Source organism: Aethalodelphis obliquidens, unplaced genomic scaffold, assembly GCF_003676395.1.
Source record: "Aethalodelphis obliquidens isolate GAN/ISIS:26980383/991018 unplaced genomic scaffold, ASM367639v1 scaffold2, whole genome shotgun sequence".
Classification (NCBI taxonomy): Eukaryota; Metazoa; Chordata; class Mammalia; order Artiodactyla; family Delphinidae; genus Aethalodelphis; species Aethalodelphis obliquidens.
The window spans coordinates 63,182,949-63,203,317 of NW_020837946.1; the positions used below are offsets into that span (position 1 = coordinate 63,182,949).

Consider the following 20,369-nt stretch of genomic DNA (forward strand, 5'->3'; position numbering starts at 1 on the left):
AGAGAGAGAGAGAGAGAGAGAGAGAGAGAGAGAGAGAGAGAGAGAGACAGAAGAGGAGAAATAGGGAAAATAAAACTCAAATGGCTATGCCAGCAACCCCAGCTACTGAAAGCAGGAATGGAGCCTGACATACACATTCATGACATAAAGGTAACGCTAGTAAAGGGTTTCAGAAATCTCATGGTAAAGTCTCATTTCGAAACCTTCAATAAACTTGAACAGCAAGTAACTACCACCTCCATGAACTAGGCATTGCCCTAAAGGCAACGCATGCTTTCTCTCATTTAATCTTCACAACAACCCTAAGAGTTTCAAATGGAAACTGAGCATGAAGAGATTAAGTAATTGGCTCCTAGATCTGTGTCTAGTAGGTGGCACGGCCAGAATCCAGTCTAGGTCTTAAATCAATATAAATGGTGAATTTGATGTTTGCCATTACCAGTGGTTGAAGACCCAATCAATTTTCCCTGGAGACCACGTGCAATTAAAAAAAACGACCATCAGGGCCAGATGGGGCAATGGGAGATAGACTGGGATATTTGCATAAGGCGTCCCTCCACTGAAAGGCAGTTTCCAGAGAAAACTCCATCTAGTGGAAGACCATCTTCCTGGGCTCTCTCTAAAGGCTCAGCCCCCTGAGAAAGCTTCAGGCTCTAAGTGGTACACAGCTGCCCATCACTTGTCTAAAATCCTACCATTAGAAATCCTACCATAGTTTTCTGCCACCAAATACAAGGAAGTCTCTGACCTACAATACACTATTAACTGTTGAGAAGAAAAGGCTAAGAAGCATTCTCCTCCCTAAATAGGCATAGCGCTGAAGAGATTGGGGCTTCAATGCCTCTTTAAAACTCTAAATATTTACTCTTCAACAGAACAAGTAAATCCTCCAGCTCCAGGATCAAATACATAAACAGATTCTACTGCCTCTATAAGCCATACCCTCTCCCGACCCACCCCCTGCCCCAGAAAACACATACCCGACACATGAAATCACATTACGGAATATTATTTCTCAGTCATGCTAAATACTGTAGTGTACCATGTTATCAATTATTTTTTACACAATGTATATTTTTAGGAAGCAGTTGAGTCTCTTTCAACTACATTTTTGCAGATAGTCTTCTAATATCACAAAGTAGCCCCATTCCCCATTTTATAAGTGAGAATACCAAATTTCAGAGTATTCTGTTCACTACTGAATAGCTGAGAAAAGGCAGTGTTTGGATTTAAACCCAAGTTTCCAGTCTTTCTGATACCTCTTCCATTTTCCTTTTAATTCTAGTTAGGAATATACTTTTTTTTTTTCTGAAACCAAACACAAATACTTTTTTTTTATGGGGTATCATTTTACATCAGTTCCATTAAAACCTAAAACCAATTTGCTGTACTCAAGTTAGGTGGCATAACAGTATTTTAAGGAATACACATTTCTAATTAAGTCCTATAAAAGTACACAACAGTAACATAATTTAAATGCACTGTCACCCTCCAGTGTATCCAAGCACTCAAAGATATCCACACTCCCACTGACACACAATGCCCTTATATTCTCTTAATCTCCAGCATGCCTAAGTGACTGATTCTCAATTTTCCTTCACTCAAGCTATTGTGTCCAAAACTGCCACTCTGCTTAGAGCACCAAGTCACTTTATTCTGCTTTGAAATGGTGATCTACAGAGCCACTTAGACTAGCTGGCAGCTTTTACTCTGATACTTGCCAAACTGTGTCCCTGGACAAGATTTTTGATGGTTTTCTTTGCCTCCCTCCCCCACTCTTAACTCTGTGCTGTTCCTCTGCTCTCTAAACTAAACCTCCCTGTGTTTTTAAAGGATCTGTAACAATGAGAAGCAGAAGGAACGAAGGTGGAGAGGGAGAGAGAGAGAAAAGAAGAAAGAGAGGAGAAGTAAGGGAGGGAGGGAGGGAGGGAGAGGGAGGGAAAAAAGAAGGAAAGGAGAGGAAAGGAGAGGAAAGGAAAGAGGGAGGAAGGAAAAAAGAATCACAATTACAGCTTCAGGACAGCAACAATAGCTTTGTAACCTGAAAACCTCACAGATAAGATGTGGCATTTATATAGGCACTGGCAAGTCACAAAATGTTACTCCTAGGTCACTGTGTGAAAAAGGCCACCTAGCAAAGGAATGTATCTTCCCTGCAATGAAAAACCATTTGGGTGTAAAATAGCTAGTGGGAAGCAGCCGTGTAGCACGGGGAGGTCAGCTCGGTGCTTTGTGACCACCTAGAGGGGTGGGATAGGGAGGATGGGAGGGAGGGAGACACAAGAGGGAGGAGATATAGGGATATATGTATATGTATAGCTGATTCACTTTGTTACACAGCAGAAACTAACACACCATTGTAAAGCAGTTATACTCCAATAAAGATGTTAAAAAAAATTAAAATTAACACATGTACACCTTAAAAAAAAAAAACAACCATCTGGATGTCTCCAGCTCCACCCCTGCCAAAAACAACCGCCACGAGCCAACTGTGAGGAAATAAAAGCAAAAGTAGGAATAGGAAGCAGGAGTGGTCCGAAAGAAATTCACTTTGAAGACCAGTAGTGAGGAAAAGAAAGTCCTCCTTAAAAAAAACAAAAACAAAAACCTGCCCAAAATATTCTCATAAATGAATCATAGAAAGCTGTGTTTTGTACAATGCAACTTTGAAAACTACTTTTCAATAATATACTTGCCACTGCTTACAATCGATTGCCTTATAGCATACAGCATTTAAGGAAAAACTATGTTCAAATTTTCAGGTGTTTAAATCATTTGCTTACAAAAATGGTTGTGCAATTAAATCAAAAAATAGAGAGGAAGGTCAGATCTACTCTTCTTCCATGGCAAAAGCTTCCATTGGAAGAATCTCTGGCCTAGGTCACTCGCCTACTAGAATTTGATCCTATCTTCCTGGTTTGCTTTAAATGGATCGTGAACTCACTAGAATCCCTTTACTTTAGTCCAAGGGATCCTCTGAAACTACACAGTGTGCTTTTTCCAAAGACACTTTGCTCTCCTCTTCTGGACATGCCAATTATTAAACTGTTATATCGATAAATAGATTGTAGGAGGTTGTTTGGTTGAAGTACCTTTCAAAAAAGGCCCAGGGTACACGAGTGCTCTCTGGCCTTCAACCTTCCTTCCATCACCCTTCATGGAAGTGATACTTATTAATAACTAGAAAACTGTCAAGTTTAGAAAATGAAATCAGGTATTTCTAGTAAATGACTTTTTCTTTAGTCAGTGAATTTTCTTTTTTTCTATTATTATTATTTTTAATTGTGGTAAAATACACATAAAATTTACCATCTTTAACATTTTTAGTGTACAGTTCAGTGGCATTAAGTACATTCACATTGTGCGACCATTACCACCACTGATCTCCAGAACTCTTTCATCTTGCAAAACTGATGAAAGTACATGAGAATACTCATCAAACAATAAGTCCCCATTTCCCTCTCCCTCCAGCCCCTGGCAACCACCATTCTATTTTCTGTCTTTATGTATTTGACTATTCAAGTTACCTCACATAAGTGCAACCTTACAGTGTTTGTCTTTTTGTGACTGGCTTACTTCACTTAGTATAATGTCTTTAAGCTTCATCCATGTTGTAACATGTGTCAGAGTTTCCTTCCTTTTTGAGGCTAAATCATATCCTATTGCATGTATATACCACATTTTGTTTATCCATTCACCTGTCGGTCACTTAGGTGGCTTCTACTTTTTAGCTATTGTGCATAATATTGCTATGATCATGGGTATACAAATATCTCTTTGAGACCCGCACTTCAATTCTTTTGGGCATATACCAGAAGTGCAACTGCTGGATCATATAGTAATTCTACTTTTAATTTTTTGAGGAAACTCCATATTGTTCTCCACAGTGGCTGTACCATTTTACATTCCCACCAACAAGGCAAAGGGTTCCAATTTCTCCACATCATGACCAACACTTGTTATTTTCTTTTCCTTTCTTTTTCTTTTTATAGTAGCCATCCTAACGCTTGTGGGGTGATTTGCATTTCCCTAATGTTTAGTCTACTAAGTCGCTTTTATCCAAATGTTCAGAGAAACAATATAAAGGTGTTTAGGCTCTATCTCTGAGTTTTCCTTCATAAAAACCCATTCATTCTTCTTTTTTTTAGTTTTGTTTTCAATTTTTTATTTATTTTTTGGTCTGCAATGGGTCTTTGTTGCTGTGCGCAGGCTTTCTCTAGTTGTGGCGAGCAATGTTTACTCTTCGTTGAGGTGTGCAGGCTTCTCATTGCAGTGGCTTCTCTTGTTGCGGAGCATGGGCTCTAGGCACACAGGCTTCAGTAGCTGCAGCATGCGGGCTCAATAGTTGCGGCACATGGGCTCAGCAATTGCAGCGTGCAGGCTCTAGGGTGCACAGGCTTCAGTAGCTGTGGTGCGTGGGCTCAGTAGTTGTGGCTTGCAGGCTCTAGAGTGCAACTCAGTAGTTGTGGCGCTCAGGCTTAGTTGCTCCGCAGCACGTGGGATCTTCCTGGACCAGGGATCGAACCCATGTCCCCTGCATTGGCAGGCGGATTCTTAACCACTGTGCCCCCAGGGAAGTCCCAAAACCCATTCATTCTTAATCCCTGAAACTTATTCCAAGCCCTTTCTCTCTGCCTCATCTTCCATAATAAAGTCAGGATATTATCTACTTCATCCTCTTGCATGTATCCTTTCCAGTATGTATTAACAGAATCTGAGAAGCTTCCTTCCTGATGATGAGGACTTAGGTTGTGGAGGAGAGGCAGGAGGCAGAAAGAAGTGAGTATAAACACATGACTAGAGAAACAGACAATACGAAACCATCCCGATTAAAAAAAAAAAAAAAAATCAGGGCTTCCCTGGTGGCACAGTGGTTGAGAGTCCGCCTGCCGATGCAGGGGACACGGGTTCGTGCCCCGGTCCGGGAAGATCCCACATGCCGCGGAGCGGCTGCGCCCGTGAGCCATGGCCTCTGAGCCTGCGCGTCCAGAGCCTGGGCTCCGCAACAGGAGAGGCCACAACAGTGCGAGGCCCGCGTACCGCAAAAAAAAAAAAAAATCAAAGGCCACCATTTCCTACCCAAAAAGTTGAGAAGCTCATCCCAGTAGGAAAATACACATGAATTCACAGAAAGTGAAATACAAGTGATTAATAATAAATATTTGAAATAAGTTCATCATGAGTAACATAAAACACACATTACAAGAGTAACATTTTTTTCAACTTTCAAAGAAAAAGATTTCTTCAAATAATAATAATCTGCATGCCAATAAGGAAATACAAATGAATAAAATCTTTCCCAAAACGAATTTGGTGATTTGTATCTATCAAGAACATTAAAATATTTATCTTTGGGCTTAGAAATGCCACCTCTGGGGAACATTCCTTAGGAAGTCATCAGTAATTGGAAGATTTATATACACAAACTGGAAACAGCCTAAGTATCCAACAATAATAGGGGGACTAGTGAAATGAATTATGGCATATCCAAAGCGTAGAATAATGTGCAGCCACTGAAAACACTTTTGAACAAGTTTAATTACATGGAAAATGTTCAGATTATATCATTACATAGCAAAAGGCGGCATATAAAACCATATATATATACAGTATGAGCTCATGATACTTGCTTTAAAATAGGAGATCAAAGAAATTATTAGGAGATCAAGAAACCTGGTTCTAGATGCCTACCTTGTTATTTTAAGCTGTGTCAAGTTAGGTGCATTTCCTAAATTTTCTATCCTTAGTATCATCTGTAAAATATTGGGAAGATTAATATCTACCACACAGGGCTTATAAGAGGATTATACGATGTAAACCACGTAAAGTAATAAACTCATACTAGGAAATAAATATTAGTTGTTATTTTTTTAATTAAAACTAAAAACTGGAGTCACTTGCAGTAGTCCAACATAAAACAAAACAAATGGTGAGCTCCAAGTTACAACTGCAGACCACATGCCCTGGGTACGCCATCATCCACAGCAGTACCCCAAAAAAGGCATTGCGAGAATCACCATTTTGTATTCAATCAGGCCATAGCACAGGCATTTGGAGAAGTCAATAGAAACTATGATGGCAGGAAAAAGATGACAAAAGAGCTTATGAAACCATTTTTTTAAAAGAGAGGATGTGGGAAAGAAGGGACCAAAGAATAACTTTAGGCATAAAGATTTTCAGGGCATCACTAATACAGAAGGATCCTTGTAATACGAGTGGCAATCTTGCTAACCTCTTATTTTTACAAATAAAAAGAAAAAAAAAATACCCCCCTAACACCATTAAGTGGCACACTAGTTACTAGCAAACAAAATTTAGCAACTTTGGTATCCTGACTCCAAAGTGCTTAAGAAATAAATCGATCAAATGAAGATGGGAGGGGAGAAAAACAATATAATTTTGAGGGTCATGGCTTTGTAAGAAATAGATGACCAGTAGCTTTAGAAAATCTGGTTTGCTTGGTGATGGAGGAAGGAATGTTAAGTGCGTGTAATAAACATTTAAAATCTTCTATGTACAACATGGACCGAGATTCTAGTGCTCACCAACGAAGTGCTATCAGGTGAGTAAAACAGGTAAAGAAAGCCTGAGGCAGGTGCAGTGATCTCCTATAAAGCCATGGGACTGGTCTGATGATGGAAGAAATTCATCTGAAACTCCATTATCTTGCCAAGGCCACCTGCCCTTCCCCATCACAGAAGACAAAACACTTCTGAAATACCATTGGGACTGGAATTGAGGAAAAAATCTAACCCTGTCCATGGAGAATTCAAATACTTTCAACAGAAAAGTCATTAAGTGAACTCAGGTTGTTAATTTCATCAGTCCTTGATGACATTAAATCATTTGTGATAATTTAAAGTTATCTCACCTGCCTTCCCCACTATTCTGCTGCCCGTTAAGAGTAATGTCATGTCTTTTATCCACAAATCAACCTATTACAAATAGCTACACTATTGCACCCTGTAAATACAAACCTTTTATTTTGCAAGATAAGAAGGCTGTACCAAAGTTCTGCAGAGAATACCACCCCTTTGATTTTAGGTTGTTTTCCAATGAAACATCCATTGTAATCCAATTTTTCTACCCCAGTCAGAAACTGTAGGCGTCAACCTGTTTGTGTCTGCCTCTTACACCTCTTACTCTTGCCTCTTACACCAGTCTGGCAAAGCAGGTATCTGTAGTTTTAATCTGAATCACACAATCATTTAACAAGCAAAAAAGGTACATTTATGGAGTTAAACATCCAGGATGGATTGCATGAAAAAAGCATGTTTGTATGCAAGTTGTTCTCAAGTACTCCACCTTGGGCCATTCTGGCTGCTATAACAAAATATCGTAGGCTGGGCGGCTTATAAATAACAGAAATTTCTCTCATAGTTCTGGAGACTGGGAAGTCCAAGATCAGGGCACCAGCAGATTTGGTGTATGGGGAAGGCAATCTTCCTGCTTCACAGACAGCCATCCTTTTACTGTGTCCTCATGATGGAAGGGGTGAGGGAGGTCTCTGGGGTCTTTTTTAAAAAGGCACTAATCCCATATATGAGACACCACCCTCATGACCTATTCACTTCCCAAAGTCCCCACTTCCTACTACCATCACCTTGGCATTTGCAACTTATGAATAAGGATCACCACTTATGGATTTTGAGGGCACATGAACATTTCAGTCCATTGCACACTCCAGTCTTCTAAAATATATCTGCCAATATCAGCCTCCATTACAAGCTACATTATAGGAACATCCTTCAGTTATGAAACACCTGACACCCCACTTTTTCCTGGCAGTCATTCACTCACACCTCCCCTCTCTCCTCTAACCATCAGAAATACATTCTCACTCGTCTTCTCTCTGTCCTCTCCTCTCGTCTCCTCAATGACCTCACCCAAGGCTGCTGCTAAGGCAAAGATATTAAGTAAACGCATGATAAAAATTGACCCACTGGCCAGACATCCCCTCTGATACAACTGAGACACTGTTGTTCTCTGAGGATTTGGTGGCAGGAGGTCATTATTTGGCTGAATGAGCCAGGTAAGACTGGTGTCAGCCTCTGAAGAATGACAGCTCTCCCATAGCTTGGCACTTGAAGAAGCAACCTGACAGGAATGAGCTGCTCATTTCTTACCCAGACATCACAAGAGATGCAGATCTACTCTGGGATCCATCTAAAAAAGGTCTGAGGAAAGAGAGCAATTGCTTTCTCTGGAGAATCTTCTTTGTTGGTTATTCTGAAAGAGTGTCGCTATTTGGATCACAAATGATAATAGCCCAAATGATTCTTTTAACTCAAATCGTAATTGAAAAATACAAGAAACAAAACGATTAGCTAGGATATTTGTATGAAAAAAATCTCTTTATTCTTAGATGACTAATTTATACCTGCAAAAAAATAACATTTAGCCTGCTTCAAAGTTTCATGAGATAACAATTAGTAAGCTTCAAATATATAGCATCCCTACAGGAATGAGATAACTGGGAAAGTGCAAGCAACCTTGGATTACAAAGACCATCTGCTTCACTGCATAAATGAGAAAATAAGGCAGAGAGAAATTAGGTGGCTGCCCCAGCGTGAGGTAAGATTGACTAGAATGCGAATGTTCCGATTTTCCATCAGTACTTTCTGCATCTCTCTCCTAAACCCACAAGAGAGAAAATGCATTAATGTTATCTTTTGTAACAATAACTCAAAAAATTTTTATTCCCAAGTAGAAATTCTGCAGAACTTTAATCCCACATTTATGAATACCATAGCAACACACATTTTTTTAATGAATTTAGAAGAAGCATTTAGTATAACTCCAGAGAATGGCTCACTGTGCCTAAACAAGCATTAAATCAAGACAATTCATCAAAGACATGATAATGCTACATTATTCAATAATATTCTGCTCCTTGTCAACAAGCCAACAACATAACAGTACACACTACAATTTTCATTCTAGGAGAAACCATCCCATTATTTTTAAAAAAAACAGATATTTTACTCAATCAATCAGGTAATATCTATGGTGATCTTTCTGGTCCCTACCCAGAGCTAATTGTAGTTTAAAGACTAATGTAAAAACCACCAGACTTCAGGCTGTTCACAGAATCAGCAAAAAGTCATTGAATTTAGGCTGCTCCATTTTTAACCAATCATGCTGGACATTCATATTGCTGTCCATATGGTACTATAACATGGCATTGCTCTGGCCACCAGTGCCTTCACTGCCAACACCCAAACAGTGGGGGTGAAAACGGGAAAAGCCCAAATGGGCAAAGCCCGATTCAATTAATTCTTTAGTGCTTCTCTTTACAGAGAGAAATACGTAAGACTGAGGAGAATGAATTCAAATTCACAATTTTTGCCTCAACAGGGCATTAAAGACCCCCATTTAATAGAAATCAAGGTCTTGGATAATCAGCTGTTTCATAGATATGTTCTCAGCTCTGAAATAAATGACAGTAGGAGATAAAAGGAATAGAATCCTGGGGGAAAGAAATCCTGGGGGATTTCCCATTACAAATCATTTCATTTTTCAAAGAGATTTACAACCAGCTTTTTAAAATCATGTTATACGTTACAGAATACTGCAAAAGAAAAACATTTACCCACAACATGTTAGAAGGGTACCGAAATTGAGTCATACCACTGCCAACAATATCGCTTGGTTCAGTTATATTGATTCAGGTCCCTGATGGGTGCTGAAATGAAGGCCACAGGTTGGATACCAGAATGTGTCATTTAGGTTTGAGAAGAGAAGAAACATGCAGAACTTGTCATTCTGCATACAACTATACCCTTGGATTTTCTGAGAAGTGAGAGAATCCCGAATGGTTAAAGACAGAGCTGTCACTACTACAGAAAGAAACAGACACCCTTCCAAAAGTCAGTAGCATCCTGTGGTATATGGGCCATACTGGATTATTATGCTGAACATTAATCATAAACTTTCACTTTCCATACAAGCTATTAAATCACTTCAATTTGGATCAATGGCCTGAAAGAAACCCACCAACTCTCTACATATCAATATGAGGACATTTGCTGTGACTGATGGTTGAAGGCAGCTGACCCCTTTGTGTAAATTCTAAGTCATGGGATTGTGCAAAGGAAGAAAAAAATGTTCAGGAAGAGGAAAAATGAACTTCCAGTTTGCAACCATGAAATTAGCTTTTTTTTTTTTTTTTAAAGCAGAGAAAGTCAAAGTACAAAGCTATCTCCATTCTCTAACATGCATTTTTTCCAACCAAATGAACAGCCTGGAATCAGCTTTCTGCCCACAGGTCAATCGCTGACGTGGTTTTGTTTTCCAAAACATAGGACTACACATCTCTTTCAAAATGCATTAGCCAGCTAAAAGTGAGCCCAGCCAGAAATGATCAGCCAGAATTGATCAGATGTCATTCGGCAACTGTGTGGAACCCCTACTATGAGTCTCCACAGAGCACCCGGCGTTCCCAAGAGGCTCTTTTGGGACAGATTGCAAGGTCAGATATGAGTTCCCATTTTCTGTAAGTAAACATCTGCTCTACAAAGCAACTCTAACCCTGCAAACACAACACACCCACTTTCTCACAGTTAAGTCTCAGCGCTGGAGAGGATCAATGACGTATCTGTGCTAGATTCCAATCATTTCAAAACAGGTCTTTAAATCTGTTCCTCTGTGCACGTCAATCTCTGCATGTGAACAGCTGACTTAGTTCTCAAGCAACAATACTGCCCATTGAAAAATACACCTTCCTTAAACAAAAGATACCTTTTGTTCCCATGAAGCATTGTCTGTTGCCATTTCCAGCAACAAATGACACAAAAGACAAATTCTGCCATCCTCAAGAGTGGTTTTGGACAAACAGAAACACCAAAAAAACAGAGCAAAAGCTTAAGAAACAAGACCAAGGTGAGTTGGGGGTAGAGGAGAGGTGGAGTGGAAGTGAGAAGTGGAATCTATACTCTGTGATCTAAGAAGTTCAGCCCCTACTGATGAATGGGGGACGGGGGAGGGGAAAGGAATGGGAGGTTGAGGTTTTCAGTTGAGAAAAAGAAGTGTGTTGCTGTCCCGGTTTTGTTTCAATAGCACCCGGAGAGTGCGTGGCAGGCACAATCTAGTTTGGTGACTAAGACTGATTCAGTGAGTAACACAAGTTTGTTTATGACACAAAGGAGCTACCCAACCAAACCCGGCAATTACACAAACAATAATATGTTAATTCTTTTAAATTGTTTGTGTTTTGGTACCAAATTAAAGTTTGTTTATTAAATTTCATAGGAAACATCTATCAATTTAATATCACCATTTTGCAGGCTGCGCACCCGTCCTGGAAAGAAATCGCTAATGGCCCGGAGTCCTGGAAACCTACAAACTACTGTCACCTATTTCCCAGCACTGTGGTCCTGATACTCAGTGTCACTGATGGAAACCAAACAGCGGCCATAAGCCAAGGAGTCCCTGGTGAATTTGTCCAAAGCACAGTCCGGACAATCCGTGCGCCCGGGTGAAAGCATTTGGAAGTGTGCGCGGTTCCTCTGCCCTCCGGGCCGCGCGTCCGGAACGTTCCTGGCTGTCAGGTGGGTGGCGACAAGGCTCGGCAGGGAAGCGCTGCCTGGCAGCACAGCGTGCCCGCGGGGCGGAGAGGGACCAGCCCGGCGGAGTGTGGCGCGTCCCAAGGCCGGCAGTCGCTCACCTTTGTTCGCCCGCCCTCTCCGCGAGGAGGAGAGCGCGGGCCAAGCAGGAGTGCGGGGGGCTACCCCAGTGCTCCGCAGGCCCTCCCCAGCGCCCCGGAGGAAATCCGGAGGCAAGCCAGAGCCGCTCCGGCTCCCACAACCGCAGCCAGGCTGAGGGGTCAGCAACCCCTTCCCGAACACAAAGGTTGGAAGGCGTAAGCGCGAGCGCTGGGGGCGCGGGTGCGTGCGCCACAGAGCACGCGAGTGTGCGTGTGCGCGCGAGGGTGTGCGTGTGTGTGTGTGTGTGTGTGTGTGTGTGTGTGTGTAGGGGGAGGGGAGGAGCGCTCGCGAGGGTGTGCGCGCGAGGGTGTGCGTCTGTGTGTGTGTGTGTTTGTGTTTGTGTGTGTGTGTAGGGGGAGGGGAGGAGCGCTCCAGCCCGTCTTACCTCTCGAAGATGAGCCGTACCATTAACATGCAGAAGGCCAAGGGGAAGGCGAGATAGAGGTCCTCAGCCTGCGGGAAGGTGGCTTCCTCCGTGTTCTTCAGGTCCGCCCAGGTGACATTGTGAGGGAGCCAAAACCTCTCGTTCCAGAACCAGGCTAAGATTCCTGCCATCTTGCTTTGTCCAGTCCCGTCCTGGGCTCCCGCGGCCCGCCGAGATCTCCGCCACGCAGGGCGCCCGGGGATGCGCGCGCGGCTGGCTAGAGCCTGTGCCGCCGCCGCCGCCTCCTCCGCGGCCGCTGCTCTCGAAGGCTCGCGGCGAGCCCCGGTTCTCTCCTCCCTCTGGCCGCGTTGGGAAAAGGAGCCGCCTCGCCCGTCACATGGCAGCCACGGCCGCTGGCCCTGATTGGCTCGTCCTCGCGTCAAGCAGCCAGGCACACGCGGCCGGCTAGCCCACGCCCCGAGGGCAGGGCGCAGCCGCTGCGCTCAGGGCGCCAGGGCACCGTTCTGGGGAGTGCCGCCCGGCCCCGCGCTCACAGTGCTCTCGAGCGGCGCTTAGGGCAGCGACCTGGGTTCGGCCGCCCGAATCCGTTCCGGCCCCGGGGCTTGCTCGCACATGCTCAGAACGCCGGCTTCTGCCGCGCTGGAGTTTCAGGGGTTTCGGTCGGCTTCCCGTGCGCGTACAGGCGCTGGGGAGGCAGGTAGGGGTCGGGGCGATATTCAGATCCACCCTTGCGCCGAGACAGAACAGCAGAAGGAGAAGTAGGGGGCGCAAAGAGCAAAGGAGGAAGAAATAGCAGGTAAAGAGTCATCCACTCCAGCGCTTGGAGAAGGAGGGGGAAAATCGGGTTCTGGGGCAGGATGGTTTGGCAAGAGGCGTCTGCCTCCACGCCGCGCCCGTCTTTCCCCATCTCTGACCTTCCAGCCTGGTTTTACTCCGCTCGTCAGCACAATCCGCGACCCCAGGGAAAAAGGCCCTCTTTTAATTTATGAGGTGGTAAGAGAAATTAGGCACTTAACTGCTGTTTGATAACGATGAGATGATGTTGATGATGATAACAACCGCAGCCTTCTGTAAAACTGCCCCACTAAATGAACCTCTCAGAAGATGGCTCCCGACCCCGTTTTGGCTTGGCCCATGGGTAGTGAACCTGCACTCTGCTACTTGATGGGCTCGTTGTTAACGCCTTTTGCATCGGAAACCTTTAAGGTGTTAAGTCTTTGAGGCCTAACCCAGGCACCTTGACTCCCACGATACGTTTCCTCACTGATAGGGAAACCATGTGTGGATCAATTAGGTGGTACATGCAGAACCTGGTTCCAGGGAATACTTTGTTGATTTTTCTCACAAACGTTCATTTCCTGCCTGGTTCTGCTAGTAAGTTCTACTGGACCCTTCCAAGAGGAAAATAAACAGGCTCTTAATACTTCTTTACCCTCCCTCCCCCTCCAGCTACCACCCTCTTTTCACTCCTTGCCTTTAAAGCGCAACTCTAAAGAACTGCCTATATCTGTTGCTTCCACTCTCTCCCCTGCATTCGCTTTCGAACTTCTGTTTGAGCGTTTGCCCCTCTTTGCTGCACTGAATTGTTCAAGGTCACCAATGATCTCCATGCTGCTAAACCCAAAGGTCAGTTCTCAACACCTCTTATCAGTAGCATTTGGCCAAGTTTGTCAGTAGCTGCCTTTTGAAACACTTTCTTATCTTGATTTCCAGAATCCACATTCTTTCTGGTTTTCCTCCTACCTCATGACCACTTTTGCTAAATCTCCTTTCTGGTTACTCCTCACTCCTTAAAGTTGGTGTGGCCTAGGAGTCAGTCTTTTGTCCTCTTCACTTTTCCACCTGTGTTCATTTACTTGGTGATCTTCTCCAGTCCCATAGCTTTCAATGCCATCTGTGTGGCTTTCAGTGTCATAGTGATTGCTCCCAAATTTGTATCTCTAGCCATGAACTTCTCCTTGAACTTCAGCCTCCTAAGTCCACTATCAAGTCAGCTACTCCCCTTGGATGTCTAAAAGCCATTTCCTGTCCAAACTACTAATCTTCCCCCTAACTTTTTCCCCCTCCTATCTGGAGTCACCTTTTTTCCTTTTCCCTCTCATATCTCCTTTATAATCCATCACGTATCCTGTCACTTCCATCTTTAAACCGGAATGACACCATCTCTCACCACTTCTTCTGCAACCATCTTGGTCCAAACCACCACCATTTCTCTTCCGAGCTACCCTAGTAGCCTCCTAACTCCCAATTTCAACACTTGTCCCTCTACAGTCTATTCTCAGCTCATGTGATCCAGTTGAAATGTAGTAAAATCATTTCTGTGCTTAAAACCATACTGCTTCCCCATTCCTCCTCAGTTGGAAGCCAAAGTCATTTCAGTGACCAAAGATGTGGCTCCATGTTACCTCTCTGACCTCATCTGTTCTCCTCTCTCATTTCCCTGTCCCTTACTCAGTGTGCTTTCATCACACTGGCCTCCCTGCCCTTCCAGCAAAACACCCAGCATGCCTTCGGGCCTTTGTACTTGCTTTGCTCTGTCTCTGGAACTTTTCCCTCAAGTATCCATGTCCACTCTTTCTATAATGCCACTCACTCGGTAAAGCCTTCCCTCGACACCCTAGTTAATCTATAATTGTCACTCCCTACCCCTACTCTTCCTAATCAACTTTCTTGCTTTGTTTCCCTCCAAAGGGTTTATCACCATCTAACACAATTTATTTTTTACTTTTTTTTCAATTGGTCTCCCCACACGCACTAAAATGTAAGCTTCTGAAAGTGAAAGATTTGTGTCTATAGCTGTTTTATCCCTAGCACTTAAAATAGTGCCAGCACATAGTAGGTACTCAATAAACTATTGAATTAATGAATCAACACTATTCTAACCTCACAAAAATCTCTAGGAGAGGAAAAAATCTGAATAAATAATAGTGTTAAATGTTTATAAATTCATGTGAAGAATAGTGTGGGCATAAAGAAGGGCTTCATCAGTTCTAAAGTGGGGTAGGGGTGGTGTCCTTGAAGTGGGTTCATCAGGGAGTAGTTCATCACCATCCTCATTTGAGACCATGTACCCAACTGCTCATTGTTACTGGTGACTTTCCAGGAAAATGCCTTGACACCAAATGCATTCTTGTAGGCCACAGAGAGGAGTTCTATTAAGGTCTCTTGCCACCTTTGTGGCAAAAGGTCATGTCATGGTGGACCCTGGCCTTCTGGACCAGGCAAACCCCCTCCACGGCTGCCACTGGTTCCTCATGTCACTCTCATGTATGACCTGACAGGACCTTGCCTTCTCTGCTTTCCCGAAAGACCCACTGTGTGCCCACACATACACACACACATGCACACGCACACACACACGCACACACACACACATACACACACACATATATGAGGAAGTGTTGGTGACTTAGTGCCCTGGGACCTGAACTTTGATCCTGGGCAATGGAAGCCAGTGGTACATTTTCATTCTTTTCCCTCCCCTGCCCTGGGACACACACAGTAGCTTCAAACAGCCTCTCTGAAAATGTCCTGTGATACACAGCGCTCAGCTTATTTCAAAACTGTGGCCAGCTCAGGAACTGCCTTGTATTTCCTCTCTTTCTCTGTCTCACTCTCCATTTCTTTCATTCCTGCTTCCCTGAAATTACCCCTCCCTGGAAATGCTCTTTTTTTCTAGAGAAGCCAAACTAAGATCATGTTGCTCTCCTATTCATCAACTCTGAGAAGGTGGTGAGATTTCAGGAACATTTTGAAAGATAGCTTTTGTTGGACCCTGGAAAGAGAACTCACAGCTTATCTGTGAATCTTGCACAAATCACTTAGTTTCTAAGAGCATGTGAACACCCTCCTGCGTAAGCTGCAAGTACCTGTCTTGCCTATGTCACCTGACTATCATGAGGTTCACATGAGATAATATATGGGAAAGGGCTCGTAAACTCTTAATAACCTCTATACACATGCACAGTGCATGTTTTGTTTTGCTTTTTTTTTTTTTTTTTTTTTTTTGCGGTAAGTGGGCCTCTCACTGTTGTGGCCTCTTCCGTTGAGGAGCACAGGCTCCGGACGCGCAGGCCCAGCGGCCATGGCTCACGGGCCCAGCCGCTCCGCGGCATGTGGGATCTTCCCGGACAGGGGCACGAACCCGTATCCCCTGCATCGGCAGGCGGACTCTCAACCACTGCGCCACCAGGGAAGCCCTGTTTTGCTTTTTTATGAAAAACAATGGATGAGCAAGTGAAGCACATCTGTTGGCCAGATTTACAATCTTCAGTTACTTCCTTGTTTTCACACCTAAGGGACTGTATTCATTTAGAAGGCCATATTTTTAAAGCAATACTATCTTAAAATGGACTTTATGCAGAAAACAACAGGCAAGATAGTGAAGGATATGGAAATCTTGAGGAGACATTTAGTATACATGTTAAGTGCACTAACTTTGGAGTTTTACAAAATGTAGGTTTAAGTGCTAGCTTTGCCAATAACAGCCTATTCTTCCTTAGAAAAAGTCCTTAATTACTTAACCTTTTAAAATCTCAGTTTCTTCACATGTACAAAAGGAATAATACTATTTACCACATGGGGTTAAGGTAGGATTTAAGTGAGATCATGTAAAGTGTTTAACAATTATATGGAGGTGGTTACCATTATTATTATGTACTGTCGCAATGTGGTGAAAATTCCATTGTTTCAGGGGAAGAAGGATCAGACTCTGCTGGGATAATTTACCTTCACGGCAGGCTGAGCCTTTCACATCTGAGGATGAGCAGGCCTTTACTTCTGAGATTAGTGGAATTAGCTTTCACTCAGCAGGGGAAGTGAGGATGATGTCAGGAAGGGAGAGACAGGGGAGTGGAGGGAGATTTCAGAAGCCTGTGCACCCTGAGTGAGATTCTTCCTGATGTTTTTGCTGCTAAGCTGCCATAACGTATTAGACACAAACTGCTGAAAACCAGTGATGTTTGGGAGAAACTTGTAAAGACACCAAGTTTTGATATAAGCGGCTTGTACAAACATGAAAGCCGGAGGATGTAAGCCGAAAAGAATTTGAAAAATTGTGGAGATGTATTTTAAATCTCAAGAGGTCAAGAAACTGGAATTTGAGTCAGGTGTTAAGCAGCCGGTGTAGTCCACAAGGATAGCTGTATCCAGTCACCCTGTGGACCATGGCAGAAACTAGGGGAAAGAAGATTCTTGGGAGGCCTGATATGTACGTTTCAAGATTGGAAGGGCTGTCAGGTGGGGGCAGTTTGACTTGATCTGTGCGGATCTAGAGGGCAGAACTTGGAACAATTGGCTTAAATATCTGCAAGGCTAATTTTATCTCGGTAGAAGAAATATGCAAAGCTGGCCAAAAATGAATCAACAGTCTCATCAAGCAGGGAACTTCCTATCATGGGAAGTGTTCAGGCAGGAGTCTACCTGTTAGATATGTTGGGAAAGCATTCCTGTCTGAAACTGACTTGGAAATGGATGCCTTCTAAGCTCCCTTTAGTACTTTGGAGCTAACAGAAAACACTATTTGGAGAAGAATCTGCCTTGCCCTATGAATTTTTGCAGTTGGAAGAAGACATGAGGCAATGCCCTAATACTTTAGGACCTCTTCCGTACTAAATTTCTACTCTCTTAGAGGGGAGAGGGAAGAGGGAAGAAGGAGTGAAGGAAGAGGAAAGAAAGAAACAGAAGGTAATTACCGTGGGACAGAAATACATTCAAAAGTTAGAAAGAGAAATTTAAAAGTCCAAAATAATAGATCACTTCTTGCTAAAATGTTCTGATAAAACCTAAAAGGGCTGGAGTATGTTGCTAGCTGCCTGCAGGATCCCAGTTGAAAACAAAATCAAAGGACTTAGGCCACATGGTTATATTGGCAGAGTCTGTTAGTTACCGGCTTCCATCCCTAGCACTTTGAACATTTTTCTGTGCTGTTTTTAGTAGTGGGAAATTAGACATCAGAAATTACTCTGTTATATGCTATTTGAGAACTGATACTACCTCAGATGACTGTGTTCTTCCTTTCCTTCATTAGTTGTTAGAGTTTAAGTTCATCCTCGTGTGGATCTAAGGAGGGTAGAATTTCAAAGATAACCTTTCCTTGCAATCATTTAGTTTTGCCTTCAGAACTGCATCTAAGGCAAATGTTCACGTCCATGTCTAAAATAATCATTACCAGGAAATCTCAGTATATATTAAATTAAACTCTACATGCTCATATTTGGAAAGTACACATAGTTTTAAAAGTTTTTCCCTTTGAATTAAAAAATATGTAAATCTGCATAATAACCAAACAGATCAGCCCTCTTTCATTGTTAAATTAAGTGCAGAGTAGATACCTAGATAGGAGAATCATATCGTAAATATTCCAAGGAATTAATTGATCTCATTTAATTGAATTTGAGACCAATAAATTGTAATAACTTCTGCTGCCCTAATTACATGTGACATTGTAAGCAATCAGCTCCCTGTGATGGATGTGTCTAGGCTGCTATGTTTCTATTTGTCTCACATTTTTATGATCCCTAAATTCACTTAAACTTTAAAATGCAATTAAAATACAGCATAATTGTGCTTCCCTGGTGGCGCAGTGGTTGAGAATCTGCCTGCTAATGCAGGGGACACAGGTTCGAGCCCTGGTCTGGGAGGATCCCACATGCCGCGGAGCAACTAGGCCCATGAGCCACAACTACCAAGCCTGCGCGTCTGGAGCCTATGCTCCGCAACAAGAAGCCGCGATAGTGAGAGGCCCGCGCACCGCGATGAAGAGTGGCCCCCGCTTGCAACAACTAGAGAAAGCCCTCGCACAGAAACGAAGACCCAACACAGCAAAAATAAATAAATTAATTAATAAACTCCTACCCCCAACATCTTCTTTAAAAAAAAAAAAAAAATATATATATATATATATATATATATATATATACAGCATAATCAAGATTGAGAAAAAACAAGCTTTCAGAAGTCTACACAGATATGAGTTATGAGAAGATTTAGGTACTCTGATTTCACCAGCCATATATTTTTCAGAAGGCCTCCCCAGTGGTTGCCACAGAATTATTAACAAAATCCAGCGGCCCTGGAGCTTCCTAATGCTTGTGAATGATTTGGCTTAAAGGTTTTTGCAGTCCTCATTTGCATTGTAAAATGGACTTCAGCTCTAAGTTTAAGGAGAAGTTTTAGAAGCTTTGACATGGCAAGATGCCATGAGAATATTTTCCCTGTGGGGAAACGAAACTCAAATGTGCTAATTAAGGGTACTTAATATCCCTCAAAATTAATTCTTTGTTACCTGCAGTGGTTTAATTATTCCCTTATGGAAAGCTCAGAAATGCCCTGAATCTTTAAATAGCAGTGGACTGCTTGATTCTGAGTCAACATCCACTTTGAAGATATTTCTTCTACTCGGTGGCTACAGCAGTGGCCGAAGAGAGGAAGATTTTTCGATGACGCAATAAAACAGTAAGACAAATTTTCCCTGGTGGTTTGTGAAATCAGCTTCGTTAATATCATCATCCCTCACATGAGAGAACCTTCCAGAAAAAAAATTTATAGCGATAAAAATGAAAAGAGGGAAAGAGCTACAGTTAAACATCAGGCAATTCTAAGCTCTGACCACCAGAAGCAGTCAGCCAGCCCTGACACTTTCCCCAATAGCAGCCTGCCCTTTCCAGAAAAGCAAAAATCAGATGTCCTCAGAAGATTTTGGTTGAACGGAGAGAGAACTAACCATATACAAGGCTGTTTATCTTGAGTAATAAACTTGAGTGTTATCCAGGTAACTGTTGTTTCTCCTGGAATTCTTCTTGAATCAGGTATCCCCATGTAGCTATGGGACACACTAAAAAGCTCTAAATGTAGGTACATGTCTTGAGTTCAAATGTCACTTCCTCTGGTAGCCAACTCTGACCACCCAATCTAAAGCTGCTGCCCAGTCACTCTGTCACATCCCCCACTTACAGTCTTCCCATCACTCACAGCCATCTGATATCTTCTTGTGGGTTTACTTATCTACCAGTTTGTTCCTGTCATCCCACCTCAAACGTGCATTCTGGGAGAGCAGGGCCCTGGCCATCCTTGTCACTGCTGTACCCCAAGCTTTGAGCAGCCCTTGGGTCATGATGGCTGTTCAGTAAATCATTGTTAAAGGAGGGGAGTGTAGATTTTTTTTTTTTTTAATGTCAAACCCCTCTAACAATCAAAAAAAGATTTATTCTGGAGCCTGAGCTAGGAAAGGAGCTGGATATCCTGTGGCAGCAACCTGGAATCCGTGAATTTAATCAGGA

General features: G+C 42.9%; 1 protein-coding gene across 3 annotated transcripts in view; it reads right to left on the bottom strand.

Moving 5' to 3' along the window:
* The window catches only part of CERS6 (ceramide synthase 6), a 319,680-nt gene extending 307,213 nt beyond the window's left edge, over positions 1 to 12,467 (bottom strand). The window contains exon 1 of one of the 3 annotated variants that reach the window (XM_027129224.1): positions 12,091 to 12,461. In XM_027129224.1, coding sequence (XP_026985025.1) covers positions 12,091 to 12,260 — 170 coding nt within the window. In that variant the 5' untranslated portion in view covers positions 12,261 to 12,461. Of the gene's footprint in view, positions 1 to 12,090 lie in introns of all 3 variants that reach the window. The other 2 variants (XM_027129223.1, XM_027129225.1) reach the window with 2 other exon arrangements.
* Between the last annotated feature and the right edge of the window lie 7,902 nt (positions 12,468 to 20,369).